This window comes from Raphanus sativus, chromosome 8 (genome assembly GCF_000801105.2).
Source record: "Raphanus sativus cultivar WK10039 chromosome 8, ASM80110v3, whole genome shotgun sequence".
In the NCBI taxonomy this organism is placed as follows: Eukaryota; Viridiplantae; Streptophyta; class Magnoliopsida; order Brassicales; family Brassicaceae; genus Raphanus; species Raphanus sativus.
Window position 1 is genome coordinate 1,329,409 of NC_079518.1, and position 15,592 is coordinate 1,345,000.

Here is a 15,592-nt window from a genome sequence, read left to right on the forward strand (position 1 = left end):
TCAACAAAACATAGCATATGTATAATGAGAGAGCATACCAATTCAGTTCTGAAAGAGAGATTTAACGTAAAAACATAGTGTATCAAGAGCATATAGAAAAGGGTCAGAGTACTGATGATCACTTAAACCTTCCAAAAGATCACTTGAACCTTCCAAAGACAGTGTTTGACGTAGGTGTGATCTTCTTGAGCTTGTCACTGCATTGGAACCTCACTGACTTTTTAGCTGCTTCTGCTCTCTTTTTTGCATGAGCCTCAGCACTTGAAGCTTGGAGGTTTGAAGAAGACTTGAGCTTCCTCATAGTCTCAGCATGCTTGAGGGTAGCAGCTTTTTTAGCTGCAGCAAGCCTTCTTTTAGCCACAGCTATGGCAGCAGACTTTGCCATAACCTCCATATTGGCCTTGATCATTTCAGCAGTTAGGGCCTCCACAGCTTCAGCTGCCCTGTTAGCAGCTTGGATTCTCGTTCTTTGCTTTTGAGCACGGCGTCTCATCTTCTTTTTCTCGCTGAGAAAAGGAAGCTTCATAATTTTCTTTGGCGTCTGTGTAATAAAAAGATAAAAACAAACTTCTAAATCCACTTGAATCATCAATCACAATCTTGGAATATGAGTAAATAAAATTCAAAAATCGAATCAACACGAATAATCATTCGCCACTTGGGAATCATTCGATGAGACTAAACAATAAAATATACAGAGAGAGAAAAGAAGACTCGCAATAATCATCAGATAGAAACAAAATAATATACAAATATATTCATAATCTCTTTGGAATTTGTGTGAAAAAAGAGTAAACATGTCCATAGAGAGAGAAAAAAATCAAAATCCAATCACCACAGATAATCATATCTAAGTATCTAAATCGACACTTAGGAATCACTCGGTGAGACTAAATATAAGCAGTTGCGGCAAGCTTTTCCTCGAAACCTTGAATGAAACTACACAGACACACACAGACGTCTAAGGAACGTACAGCGAGAGAGACTCAAATCAAAAATCAAATAAAATGTTGCATTGAACTTTTTTATTTTTTCGTCAATCTTGAGGATTACTATCTTTTGAGCCGATGTTGATCTTCTTCTAATCTTATATTATGCAGCAGAGCTTGCCATGGCTGCCAGGTTGCCATGACATTGTTTTTCTTCATGATCTTTTTCTAAAAACATAGAAATTATGGTTTGCATGTTTCTAATTCTCACTTATACCGTTCATTTGTAAAGAAAAAAGACATTTTAGAGATCACTACATGCAGTTTATATAGTAGTTGGGTGTATATTATTAGTCAAAAATGTATTTAAAACTTGAATCGGATAATATTATAATCATTTTGTATAAACATTAAATACACTAATTTCGCGGTTGACTGAATCAGCCGATAGCATACATAAAAGAATTAACATAAAATTATACACTAGATTTTATAAATGGTTTTAAAACAATAATCCAACAAAGCACATCCACAACTTTCAATGTATTTTTTTAATAACTTTAAATACTTTATCTGAAAACAATAAACACTCTTAACCCTTTTTCTTTGAAAAAAAAAAAGCCAATGGAAAAATCTAAAAAAAAACAAAAAAAACATTTAATATAAGACTTGTATTTTCTGACCTTATGCGCATTCATTCTTCTCTCAAAGAGACTTGGTGTTGAAACAGCAACCAGTGCTCGTTCTCTTTCGGAAGACACGATACTTGTTTCGATCTTCTTTAGTTTTCATTACCAACTCCACAATCTCATAGCACACACAACCTCCAACATTGCTCTCGAAGTTTGAGACAGAAACTAAACTCAGGTTATCAAATCTATCTTTTTTCTTATAACGTGTTTGTCAATTCACGTTTCGCGTTTCCATGTCTTTTGCTTTATCCTATTTCGTGGGTATCCCCTTGTGTTGCAACGCTACTGGGTTCATCAAGAGATTAGATAGATGCTGAATCCTCCTTTTAGAACATCAAGTACAGAACTTGTCGTGTTTCAACGTTTTGTTTTTTGTCTCTGTCTTAAAGTTTTCGACTTGTACTGCTCTTTTTGCTGTGGTCTGTTAATCCTTAAACGATATCATTTTGAATTACATGTTTTATGATACAAGTTGGTGATGTTTGGGATCGATGGTTGTCGTTATATGGGTTTTGCTTTGATCAGGATTGATTATATGTATGATTCTGAATCTGGGTCTCTGTTTTAATGGAACTGGCTTTTGTCTTTTCATCCTCTTCGTGTTCATCTAAGTTTTGGATTAAAACTTATCTGGGTATTGCTAGAGTTTCCTTCTGTGTTTTTGTTTCAGTGATCAAGTCTTGGACTTTATCGAATGTATCTCAATCTTCAGTTTGATACCCTGATCTAATATTGTAGAGCCTTATAACTTTACCCTATTGTCTTGTTCTTGGACATGTATGCTTGAGTTTTGTTTTTTCTTTTCATTCTTTAGCTGTTAACGTAAGTCATTTTGTAATTCTAAGGTTGGATCTTTAATCGTACTGTTTTTTTCTTCTTGTTGATCTCATGTTCATAGCTATGGCACAAAGCTTTTGGGCAATGACTTTTAGATCTTGTAATGTATCTGCATTTCAATCTGATTGACTAAAGATGTTTACGGTTTGTATGTTCTTGAGGTTCTATAGCAGTATGATCAGTGAAACAAAACCTTTCCTTCATGTTAATAACTAAAGATTTAAATACTGAGGATGCAAAGTTCTTTTGTGGATATATGCAGACAAGTTAGTCCAGCTAACTCTAAACTCAAAGAAATGGTTCTTCTGGTGGATGAGGAAAACAATCTTATGGAAGAAACAGCTGTTATGGACGACGCTTCCTCTGGTGTTGAATTTTCATGTGGAGATCCAAAAGTCGAGCCACGTGTTGGAGACGAGTTTCAGGCCGAGATTCCACCTATGATGTCTCCATCTCAACGTGCATTGTTTCTCTCAACTCCTCTGGCTTTGGATGATTCCTCACGTTCCTTTCTCATCGGACAACCTGTCCAACTAACGTGGAGAGAAAAGCATCAGAAAGGTCAAGTAAATGGAGATGATGATGATGATAGTATCGACATGAACCAGTCTTTGAAATCTTTAAGAGCAAAAAGAAGCCGCTCCTCCTCAGCCAACAAGACCAGAGGCGACGAGAGTGTCAAGAAGCAGAGGTTGAGTCTCGAGGCTGTTCCAGAGATACCACCAACCAGCTCCTGGGAAGATCTTGAGGTGGCTAGCTTCGTTCTTGGTCTGTACACGTTCGGGAAGAACTTCACTCAGGTGAAGAAGTTCATGGAGAGCAGAGGAACAGGAGAGGTAGCATTGTTTTACTATGGGAAGTTCTACGATTCAGCTAGTTACCACAGCTGGTCTGATTCACGCAAGAAGCGGAGGAGGAGACGGAAGTGTGTGTACGGAAGAAAGATCTATTCAGGTTGGAGGCAGCATCAGTTGTTATCTCGTTTGATTCCTTCTGTTTCTGACGAATCTCAGAAACAGATGCTTGTGAATGTGAGTCTTCTTCACATTCTTGACCACTGTATATTTGTGTTTGGTCATTGATCTTTAACCATATTGGCAGGTCTCAAAGTCATTTGCTGAAGGGAACATCACTCTTGAGAAATACATAAGCGCGGTGAAGGATCTTGTAGGTCTCAGGCCTCTTGTAGAGGCTGTGGGGATTGGTAAAAGAAAAGATGATCTCACGGTTATTACGTCAGGACCAGTGATGAAGACAACCAAACCATGGTTCACGGTTTCTCCAAAGTCTTCTTACCCTGGCTTAGGCAAAGCTTACGCTTCGCTCACATCTGCCGACATAATAAACCAGTTAACAGGCAGTTCCCGTCTAAGCAAAGCACGCTGCAGTGATATCTTCTGGGAAGCTGTGTGGCCGCGTTTGCTAGCCAGAGGATGGCGTTCAGAGCAGGTCAAGGACCGAGGCTATTTCACTTCAAAGGATAACATTGTCTTCATTGTCCCTGGCGTGAAAGAGTTTTCTAGAGGGGAGCTTGTTAAAGGCGATGATTACTTTGATTCCGTCAGTGACATTCTAACAAAGGTTGCTCTAGATCCTCAGCTTCTTGAGTTTGAAGCGGCCGCCGATGAGTTTGCTGTTGTTGCGGAGAACTCTTCTGACCAATCAGATGAAGAGTCTTCTTCCCAATCTGATAAACAAAGACACCGTTACCTAAAGTCTCCATGTTCTAACCGTGGAGATCTCCAAACGAAGTTCACCGTTGTGGACACTAGCTTGGTTGCAGGAGGGAAGCTGTGTGATTTGCGGAATCTGAATGCAGAGCCTTTAGTCTGTTCTGAGCCAAAGACTCGTCTAGGAGATAAACTGGTTAGTAACAATGTGGAAATGCCTCTGGAGGCCAAGAAGCAAGTGGATGATGACCCAATGCTATTCACAGTTATTGATTCTAGTATAAAGGAGGAGGAGAGTTTGGAGAAGGATAAGGATCGGTCAAAGAGGCTGATCAAGCATAGGTCTAACCGACAAGCAGAAACTAATGATCGTTCAGTAAGTTTTGCTCCATCGTTGAAACGCAGACGGCTCAGTGCTTGCATGAGAGGTGAGAAAAGCCTTTCAAGAGAGAACTCAGTGTTCAAACATTCACCGGGTGATGACACAGCAGAGAGCACGGTATGTCCTAAATCAGACCACTTAAGTTTATGCGCTGTCCAACAACAAAACGGGACTTGTGAAGAGATGAATGAGTATGATAACAAGTGCTCTCAAGAGGAGGTAAGAACAGCCCAAGAACTCATTTCATCAGAACAAGAACCAAACGGGTTCTGTTCAGTGTCTGAATCAGACAAAAAATATGCTGACATTGTTCCTAAACAAGAGCAAGCAGTTGATCTGGGAACTACTCAAGAACTTGGTTCCTCAGAACAACAACAGCACGACAATACAGCTGCTCCTAGAAGACAGAGCACAAGAAAGCGACCATTGACCACCCGGGCTCTCGAAGCTCTTGAATCCAGCTATCTTACAACCAAGGGACTGAAAAGCGCGGTTAAACCAAAAAAACGTGAAAGGTCTACGAAGAAAAACCTCTCAGCTAAAGCTTGTAACAGAGCACAACCTTCGCTAGACAATGGTAGTGTAGGTTTGGAGAAAATAGAAGAAGATAAGAGCAAAGCAACAGCAAGTAAGCCCTTGGATCAAATAGAGGATTCAAAGCCTAGCCTTCCTCTTATTGGAGCAACAAGACAAGATTCAAAGCCGGTACTAACTGAACGTCCTAAACTTCCACCTATTGTTTTGAAGCTTTCACTTAAACGTAGCAGAGGAGCTTCAGAGACTCAAGTCTGAAAAGTTTGGTTGCTCGTTGCAAGAGGAGGGCTGAACCTTGCTATAGAATAAATGTGTACAAAGGTAAAGATTATAAAGCAATAGGGGATTTATTCCAATACCATTCTTTGTTTTTCATTTCAACATATCCAAAAGGTTGTTTTCTTCTATTCAGTTTCGGAACTTTCTTCAAATCTCACAACTCAATGAATACATATTTGCCCAATATTGATATTCTCATCATAATCTTCCCTCCTATGTTGCCCAAAAAAAAAAAAAATCTTCCCTCCTATTACTTGGTTTGTTGGGGAGTTATTTGAAGTGACTTTATATATGGTCTACATCCAGAGAATTGAAGTGGAATAGTGATGCTCATGCATATAATTTGTAAAGCATATACACTAAGATACATACAAATCCTGAATCGTAGTATTAGTAGTTTAAGACTAATGTCACAACAATGGGTAATACTACTGTACAAATCTTCTTCTGATCAAGTGCAGCTGATTTGCTGTGGCCGCTTGATTACCTTATCCAAGTTGTTGGAGACTGCTTTGGTTAGGTTAGGGTCCTCAAAACCAAGCTCTGCTCCAAATCTTTTTGTAGTCATAATAATGGAACCAAATTTCAAAAAAGCATAACTATTGTCAGTTCAAATTCACTTCACACTCCAATTAGATTTGGCTTAAGTTCTTTCTTACTTACTCTGGATTCAAGATCAGTTTCTGAACCTCTTTGATGGCTGAGCTAGCTGCGTATAACGATATCTTCCCTATCTGATAGTATTAAAAACGCAAACCGTTTTCAAGAGATGGTTAATAATAGTGTGTCCTAAGGGAAGGTGGTTTCATAATTTTGTTACCTCTAGAATCTGAGGTTTTGCCTTCTGGTCGTACGGTAAACACCGGATCTCTTCAGCTAGTCTTGCTGACTCTCCAACGCTTTCAGGGCACAAGAAGTCAAGCGCCACCTGAACATTTGACTGAGAAGTGTGTACAGAGAAATTTAGTTCCTTGAAGACAAGACTCATTTGATTCTACGTTGCTTAAAAACATATTTACCTGAAGGTTTCTGAATTGGAACGGACATCCAGCTGGAATGAAGATAGCCTCACCACGGAGTTGCTCAAACGTCCATGGCTCAATTCCTGAAACATAACAGGAGACTCATCTCTCAGGTTTCCATACAATAAACTTTTGGACAGAGAACAGGGAAACACAATGTTCATTTTTTTTTGTCTTACCTAACTCATCTTTTAGTTGTGTCTTGTGGTGTTCATTTAAGAACAATCCCTCAAACAACGGACGTGACGCCTGAAATCCACGTTAACAGACTCGGAAAAATCAATCACTCCGAAATACAAAAAAAAAGACAACTTTCACATTTGATATAATGATTAAGCAGAAAGACTCACAACATCACACTTAATACTATCATCAGGCTTCAGGAATGTTCTCTGCAAATACTCGGCCAGCTTTGGGACGTCTTGGCGCCTGAAAACATCCCATTTGGCTCCTCCTGCACATGAAGACGTGCAAGAAGATTCCATCTTAAGACTCTCTGGATTCACGCTACACATCATCTCAGATTCATTCTTCTCCGTATTGGCTGTACCAAGTGATAGATCATGCAACTCCCCGTCCATTTTTTTTTTCTCAGGGCTAAGAAGTGACTCATTTTCTCCCATCTTCTCATCAGGTTCTCTTGGACCGTGATTTGTCTCTCTCACTCTATCGAGTTTTGTTCCTTCAGATGTGTGCACCAAGAGGTATACCTGTTTAACAGTTTCAACGACTCAATCGTTATATTCATTAACATGAATCATAACTCGAATCCAAAATAGTAATAAAAGGTGTGGACCAGTTTCTAAGTAATGTACCATGTCACGCATGCTGTAGTGAATACTATTCAATGAACCGCCAGCATCAGTTTCTTTGAACGTCCCACAAGACACTATAACCTTTGGACCTGTATCGTTTTGGAGCGAGTAATGAGGCATCTTGGCTGCAACGTTCAGAAGGCCTAACCGGGGATGTATGTACTCAAGAAACGGAAATCTTCTGATAAACTCAGGTCTCTGGTTGAATATGAACTCCTCTGAGGCACTTGGGCTCGGCCAGTCTTTTAACTTCCACGATAGACTAAGACCTGTCTCTTGGTTTCTTCCATCTCCATATGCTTTTATAAACTCTCCAAGCCTTACCTCAACCTGTGAATCAAGTTATCAACACTAATGAATCTGTGACACCAATATGAAGATGATATAAAATAACAAAGCAAACTTACTTCTAACCCATCCAAGCAATTTATAGCCTTCAAGAATGGATCATGTTCTTTCAGTTTCTCATCTGAATTCTCTTCTATATCCCTCCAGACAGTCTCAGGATCCCATCTAGAGGAAGATGACTCATCAAGTACCTTCTTCACAATAACAAGCCGACCCTCTGACCATTGTTTCTCGAAAGTAGCTACTCCATCGAATTTAACCGTTTCAAGTGAAGGGCTGTACACGAAGTTGTCACCACTCTCGTCTCTCTCAGAAAGTTTGCAGAATCTGGAATCACACAACTCAGGGCTACAGATCTCAGATACCTTGCAGCCGTTAACCATCTCATCAGCGTTTTTCACAAGCTTCGCAACCCAATTCATCTTGAAAATGCGAGCGAGGTTCAAAGACTTGGAACCGCAGCCTCCATATTCCTTAGGAGGGCAAGGGATGCTCCCATCGCTGTTGGCTTCCCATTCAGGAAACTTGTATGAAAAGTTCAGTTTTAGTTTAGGAACTCCTGTTCTGTCACCTACGGTTTGGCTAGTCACACCAATCTCAACCGAAGACTCAGCACGTAGATCTTGACAGCATCTCAGGCACAAGTCAAATGAGCAGTTCGGACAACGACGGTAGTAGTCAACAACTGGTACCTGACACACGTTGCTGTATGGAATACAAAACTCAATTAAGAACATATGCTCAAAAGAGATAGTTGCAGTAAGCACAAGGGCATCTAAGCGAGATATACCAGCACATCTGGTCATCTGCTTTCAATCTTGCCCTGACAAGATCAATCTCAGCTCCTGCAGTGTAGAACAAACTAGTGTTAAACTTGTATATAATTCATCAATCGTCACTGTAAATAAAAACTCAGGCTCACCACGAAGCCTCTTCTCTAATTCTAATTCTGTACATTGATCAAGATGGATCTGCTTTATCACTGGAAGGACAGATGATAGTAGACGATATAGATACTTCAACTTGTCCAAAACGGGTACTGCCTGCATCCGGACCTGCAAAGTTTTCACAAAGAGCCATCTCATTGTCCTAAAACTCATCCCTAAAATAAGTAGCAACGGTTTGAATCTCTGGATATACAAGTGCACACCTTTATTGTATTATCAGAACGCAGGCAGTGTTTGCAATCACACAAACCACGGCACACAGGGCAGACTTTCTCAACTTCTTCAAGTGATATCTCCGAGTACCTTACAAAGCATGAGACATCATCAGCACCAAACAGAGGTTACAACACTCTGACATAAACAGAATAAAAAGAAAAAGGAAACTCACTGTGTCGATATACAAGCGTCGCAGAAGGCTCTTTGATTGCACTTGAGGCAAGATATGATTCTCTCTCTATCTTTTCTCAGGCAGTGATGACAAGTTTGCCCCACGGACTCTGCAGACACATCTGTGCTTTCTTCTGCTGAGTACTCCTAGAACACATAAGAACAGTTACTTTAACCTTAATAAGTCAGAAGAACACATGTGGATGGATGAACTGCCTAAGCAATAAGGAAAGTTATAGACTAATGTACCATAGGACTCATGCTTTGGTGTGATCTCTCGCGTGACCGGTCCATCATAGCAGCAGCAGCAGATGGTGGTGTCCTATACGATCTATAGCTCTCTTCGAACATCCCACCATCACCAGCCACCTCATCATTCAAATCCACCGCAACGCGCGCAGAGAAGTTCCTCACCACAGGCGTATCCGGCACATATCTACTACTACTCATGCTTTTATCGTGCCTCTTCTCTCTAACTCCACCACCACCATCATACTTGGAGGAGCCAGAGGCGTGATGACCGTTGCTGCTAGGCATCATCATCATCACGAGCTGCTGCTGCTGCTGCTGATCCTCGACTCTCCCTTCGGAGTAAGTATCCGTCTCGCCGCCGCCTAGCACCGGCGAGCTCCTCCTCTGCACTTTCCTCTGGCTGGCGCGTGAAGCCGAGTTAGCAGCACGCTTCTTGGCCTGGACGTAGTGCTTCTCGCACACGGTCTTGTCGGGCATGGACATCGCTGTGCACCTCCACTGTTTCCCGTCTGACCTCTTGCAACGTAGCTCGTCGGGAATCCCGATAATGCCCTCCCCGTTGCCGTTGGAGCCAGATCGAGTTTGCTCGTTAGTACCACTCATCGTTAAGTAAGCTCAATCACTTAAAAAATCAGAACTTGAGGACTCGCTACAAACCCTAAATCAAGATTTGAACCTGCATTGTTTAGTAATAATCTCAATCAGTAAAAAAATCAGAACTTTAGGACTCACTACAAACCCTAAATTAAGATTTGAATTGTTCAGTAATCTCAATCAGTAAAAATCAGAGCTTTAGGACTCAGTGCAAACCCTAGATCAACAAACAATGTTCGATCAAGTGAAACAACAAGCTAAAGAGAGAGTTGCAGAGCGAGAGTGATCATTGAGCAGAGAAATCAAACCTAAGGGAGCTCGGGAATAGTCGAAATCGAACGAGTATTGTTGAAAGAAGATCGAAATTCGAGAGAAGGAAGGCCCGAACCTGAAACTAGGGTTTTGCTCGAGAGAAATTGCAGAGGCGATGGACGAGAGAGAGAGAGAGGGACCAATCACATTCTCCGTTTTTTTTTCCTTTTTATTTATTTCTTCTGTGTTTTTTTTTTCTTTTGGTTTTCCCTTTCGCCACTGTAACAAAGAAGCCACAACTCCCATTCAGGTTTTTCAGACAGAGAGCATAATAACATGGGGGTTCACTTGTGTTTCCTTTTCTTACTGGAAGTGGGATCCTCATTTCACAATTAATTTTTTTATAAGATAAATATTAAATCTATCAATAAATTAATTTTTTTAAAGAGAATGTGAATTCATATATTATACATTTTCTATATCAACAAAGTATGATATCATAATAATAATTAAGAAAAACTAAAGTTAATATAAATTTAAAATTTTATAGAACACAAGGAATAGGCATGAATCATACATCTTCACCGTGGTCTAATGTGAATTCGGAGAGTGGAAAATAATTGAAGAATTGTATTTGGTTCCATAGCCGCACTAGTCAGAATTAATTGTGGACACTGGATAGTGACACAGATATTAACGCATTAGCAAATGATGTTAGGCAAAGCTGATCATGTTTTTAACAACTATTCAACCTATGTGCGCTCAGTTCTGACTTTGTAGATCGTGACTAATTACAATTTTCAATTATTTGAGAATATATTTTTGGTATTGTTTGTTAAACAAAAGTTCAAAATAAATTAGAGCGTTACAGTTCAAATGGATTTATGCTTTGGAATAAGAGAAATCAGTTTGGTCAGAAGTCCAGTGAGTAGAGTAACGTAACGAATGGGTTCGAATTAATATAAATGTGCATGAAGGAGAATAAAGTTGCAGAGAATGTGGATGGTGGTGCGTTAGAGCCACGCGAGGTATGGAGACGAGGCTATCGTTGAAACTACAAGATTATCCGACCAAGAAAACGAGAACCAATAACAGGATTAAGCAACAAAACACTTATAAGATTATCCCACGCGCATTGCTCTTGTGTCTTGACTACTGAAGGAAACACACCAAACCTCCAAGATTCTCCCCTATATTATTATCCTTTTCAAAAGATTCTCTCTTTTTTCTGGTAAGTTTCTAAACTTGAGTAAAAAGGTTAAGTTTATTAGCAAAAAATCTATTCTATTAATTCTTCAGCATGACCTATTGATAAAAGTTATGTCCATCATTAATAATTTAAATATGTTTTAATATTTTTATTTTATCTCCTTAGTTAACGGATCCACTTCGTCAAAAAACGTTTTATATATGGCAGTTGTTATGATTCTTTTTAACAAAGCAACGGTTATGTTTTATAAAAATACATCTTTTTTGGTTTTATGCAAATTTGTATGATTATTTACTCTTCTCAATTTATCATTCTATTTGCTAAACACTCTATTCAAATGTTATGTAAATCATATATGAAATCAAATCATGAAAGTTTATTGAAAAACATATAATTGTATCTATATAATTGCTAACTTGATTACTAAAAAAATTGTAACTATACTTTGTTAAAATCAATACTACTAAAACAAAAACATGACCTATTGATATATCTAACTATTTTAACACAATTATTAAAAGATTTTATTAATCATTTAAAAAAATATCATTGTTATACAATGAAAAAAAAAACATGACTAAAAATATAAATATAAATATAAATATTAAAACTTTTTAAAATATAAAATAACAAATATACCCGTCCTTTTAAGAGCGGATCAATATGGAGTTATGTCCACTTTTTAATTTTTATAACTGCCACTAAATACATCTTTAATATATCTTTTTGTATTAATATAACTGCCAAATCACGTAACTGGCTATTAATCACGTAACGGCCCAAAAGGGCGTATGATTTAATATGATTTGATATCGTATTTTTTTGTGAACGCCCATTACTGCATAATTATATTTCTTAATTTCTTAATCATGGTCATTAATCACGTAACTGGCTAAAAAGATATTATACAAAGATTATAATTATTAAAGCCTCTTATAAATCATTTTTAAAAGATATTATACAAATTAAAAACAAAAATAATTAAAAACACAAATATAAAAATTAAACTTTTAAAAATGTAAAACAAAAAATTTACCCGCCCTTTTAAGGGCGGGTCAAAATCTATTCTATTAATTATCATGTATGACCAATTAATAAAAGGTCCTTTAGAGCATTGTTAACCGTTCGTAACTTCCCTCGGCATATGAAACGATAATTTGGGCTTCGAATATTGTTAACCGTTCGTAACTTCCCTATATTCCTGTTTTTATGTTCAAATAAAAAAAAAATTTGGACTGAATATTGACAAAAAGACGAAGCCTTACCATATAATACATGTACATACTTACAAAACTTATCTATTTTATTAAATTCATATCATACAGAATATGATTATACAAACACACAAACATAAAAATTATGTTTCTTTAAAAAATAAAATTAAAACTAAAACTAAACAACTAAAATTAAAATTAAAATTATTATCATGATCCGATATTCTACAGATTTTAGTTTAAAGGGTTTTAAATATATTTCTACATTTGGACCCGCCTTTTTATATTTTTTAGTTTTATATTCTTTTAGAAATTTAATTTTTATATTTATATGTTTTAGTCATATTTGTGTTTTTCATTGTATAACATTTCGCTTAAATAATTAATAGGAGGTTTTAATCATTGTATTAAAATAGTTTTACCATACATATATCAATATGTTATGTTTCTATTTTAATAGTATTGACTAGATTCGGATTCGCCTTTAAAAGAGCTGGTATATTTTTTTGTTTTACATATTTTAGAAATTTAATTTTTATATTTATGTTTTTAATCATATTTATATTTTTCTTTGTATAATATTTCTTTTAAATAATTAATAAGAGTTTTTAATAATTATCGTAAAATAATTTGACTACACATATATCAATAGGTCATATTCCTGTTTTAGTATATTGATATTATATAATGAAAAAACGTAAAAAAAAAACATAAATATAAAAATTAAATTTATAAAAAATGTAAAAAAAAAATATACTCGTCCTTCTAAGGGCGGGTCAAAATCTAGTTGACTAGTAAATGCAAACAAATTTATTTTCAAGCAGCTCCAAAGAATTAGAAGAGCCGCATGCAGGACGTTTTGATTTTCTTTTATTTGAACCAAGCAAAATCAAATCCCGTCTAGAAAGAACTATAGTTTTTTTTTTTTTTGAAAAAAGAAAGATTGAAAGAACAATAGTTGACAATATTAACATCTAGCTTTATCAATTTATATCTATGTGAGCTATTACACCATATCTTAATTCTATTTATTATCAGACTCGCGTGATTAAATGATAATGTCATTAAATCTTCACTTCCATTTATTTAATCTAACCACTTAAAAACGCATGAGATTTACCATCATCATATATTCAACATGGCAATTTCTAAAACGTTCAGATATGCCATTACCACGAAACGTTTAGATTCCATCTTCTAGAGTAAAAATTATAGTATTCTTATAAAAAAAGAGAAAAATTATAGTATTTTGTAAACTAATTACCATTAAACTTGGAATAAGAAATAAATAACTAATTCTAGAAAATAACTTTTCTTTGAAAAAAAGTTATTTTCTATAGAAAAGAAGAAAATAACTTAATACCAAAAACAGAAAAACGCGTTATTTATCTTGTACGTGTTCATCCCGTGTGTGTGTAATAACATAAATGCGTATATAATGCATCGTTACACTTCCTCTTCTTCATTCCCTCATCAAAAAACTATATTCTCTTTTGTCTTGGTCTGTTCTCGAGCAAAACCATGGAGTGTATACCGTTGGATCTGACGATCATATCCGCAGAGGATCTCAAAGATATCCAGTTGATCGGCAAGCAAGACCTATACGCCGTCGTTTCACTCAACCGCGACGCAAGCACCAAGCAAAAGACAAAGGTGGACAAAGACTGCGGGACGAAGCCCAAATGGAAGCATCAGATGAAGCTCACCGTGGGCGAATCCGCGGCGCGTGAAGGTCATCTCGCCCTTGTCATCGAGATCATCGCCGATCGCCTCATCGCCGGCGATAAACCAGTCGGAGAGGTCAGCGTTCCGTTGAAGGAGCTTTTGGATCAGAAGAAAAAGGATGGTGATGACAAGGAGGAGGAGAAGACGGTGACGTATGCTGTGAAGCTGCCCAACGGCAAGACCAAAGGATCTCTCAAGTTCTCTTTCAAGTTCGGTGAGAAGTACACTTTCGGATCTTCGAGTGGTGCTCCTCACGCGCCTGGTCCATCTACTGTTGATCACAAGACTATGGATCAGCCCGTCGCGGCATACCCGCCTCTTCCAGGACATGATGATAAACACGGCGGTGTTTACGGTTACCCTCAAGCCGGTGGATATCCGCCACCTGGTGGACCTGGTGGTTATCCTCCTGCTGGGCCTGGTGGGTATCCGCCACCCGGTGCTTACCCGCAACAAGGTGGATATCCGCCTCAGCAAGGAGGCTACCCGGGATATCCGCCACAGGGTCCAGGTTATGGATATCCGGGATATCCGCCACAGGGTCCGTACGGTTACCCGCAGCAGCAAGGTTATGGTCAACCGCAGAATCCCAAGAAGAACGGAGGAGTTGGGATGGGTCTAGGGCTTGGACTTGGAGCTGGGTTATTGGGTGGGTTGCTTGTTGGCGAGGCAATCGATGACGTGGCAGATATGGGTGATATGGGTGACTTTTGAATTCTGATTGTGCTATCTTTATGGTGTTTAACTTTTCAATTTCTTTAGTTTAACTGCTGCTTTGTTTTTCTCTTTGGTGGATTCTGTGAGAGATCAACAAGTTCTATCTTCTTGTCTTTAGTTTCTGTCTTTCTCAGTTGATGTATGTTTGCTTTATGAGAATAACTAGTGGTGTGCCGGCGCGGTTCGTATATTTTATTATGAAAAGAATTTGCAATTTATTTGATGGCTTAGTGAAGAGATTATGTTCAAAAATTTGATGTTGTAACTATGTTGAGAATGATCTTTTTCTGATTATTAGTGGAGTAGCATAAGTGGTTATTATTGGCTTCCAAGTATACTTTGTTTATATCAAAAATGTTAGGAAATGAGGGAAAACATTTATATATTTTGTTTTTCTAATTAATACGAAAATCAAAAACAATATGTAAATAAAACTGAAAATCGGATCATAAGAAACCCCTTAAAAATTGTAATTAAGTTGGATCATAGATGGCTTTCCCTACATATAGGACAGCTTATTTTTGTCTGAAACCAATGATCAATGCATCGGAAATGGAAAGTATGACCGCAAATAAGAGATTCATTGTTGTAATTTCCGAAGCACACTGTGCATGTATCATTTTCTATAGTTTATATAAGCTGTGCAATGTGTCTAATCTTTATGAGGTGTGCAAGTGTTCATAATTTTCTGTGATGGTAACTTCTTAATTCTATTTTTTTGTGTTAATTATTATCAGTTTGTTACTTATAAATTTCCCCTCTAAAACGTTGTATATGTGGCAATCT

The 15,592-nt window shown here is 37.6% G+C and overlaps 3 protein-coding genes across 4 annotated transcripts; 2 read left to right on the top strand and 1 right to left on the bottom strand.

Annotated features, from left to right (window-relative positions):
• Positions 1-1,634: 1,634 nt before the first annotated feature.
• LOC108822693 (uncharacterized) lies at positions 1,635-5,507 on the top strand. Its single transcript, XM_018595836.2, has 3 exons — positions 1,635-1,796; positions 2,721-3,489; positions 3,560-5,507. Exons 2-3 carry the CDS (start codon positions 2,755-2,757, stop codon positions 5,300-5,302), a joined length of 2,478 nt encoding a protein of 825 aa, XP_018451338.2. The 5' UTR covers positions 1,635-1,796; positions 2,721-2,754; the 3' UTR covers positions 5,303-5,507.
• A 126-nt stretch (positions 5,508-5,633) lies between these two features.
• On the bottom strand, positions 5,634-10,249 carry LOC108837545 (E3 ubiquitin-protein ligase JMJ24-like). 2 transcript variants are annotated; one of them, XM_056992471.1, is made up of 14 exons: positions 10,077-10,249; positions 9,092-9,770; positions 8,844-8,989; positions 8,659-8,758; positions 8,431-8,563; positions 8,299-8,353; positions 7,568-8,213; positions 7,161-7,490; positions 6,696-7,055; positions 6,525-6,594; positions 6,343-6,428; positions 6,144-6,263; positions 5,987-6,057; positions 5,634-5,877 (listed from the first exon to the last, which is right to left on the bottom strand). In XM_056992471.1, exons 2-14 carry the CDS (start codon positions 9,695-9,697, stop codon positions 5,775-5,777), a joined length of 2,826 nt encoding a protein of 941 aa, XP_056848451.1. In that variant the 5' UTR covers positions 9,698-9,770; positions 10,077-10,249; the 3' UTR covers positions 5,634-5,774. The 2 variants fall into 2 exon arrangements, with proteins under 2 accessions (XP_056848451.1, XP_056848452.1); XM_056992472.1 differs by having other exon boundaries at positions 9,997-10,249.
• A 3,570-nt stretch (positions 10,250-13,819) lies between these two features.
• LOC108819031 (protein SRC2 homolog) lies at positions 13,820-14,996 on the top strand. The gene has a single exon (XM_018592015.2). It carries the CDS (start codon positions 13,886-13,888, stop codon positions 14,801-14,803), a length of 918 nt encoding a protein of 305 aa, XP_018447517.2. The 5' UTR covers positions 13,820-13,885; the 3' UTR covers positions 14,804-14,996.
• Positions 14,997-15,592: the final 596 nt, after the last annotated feature.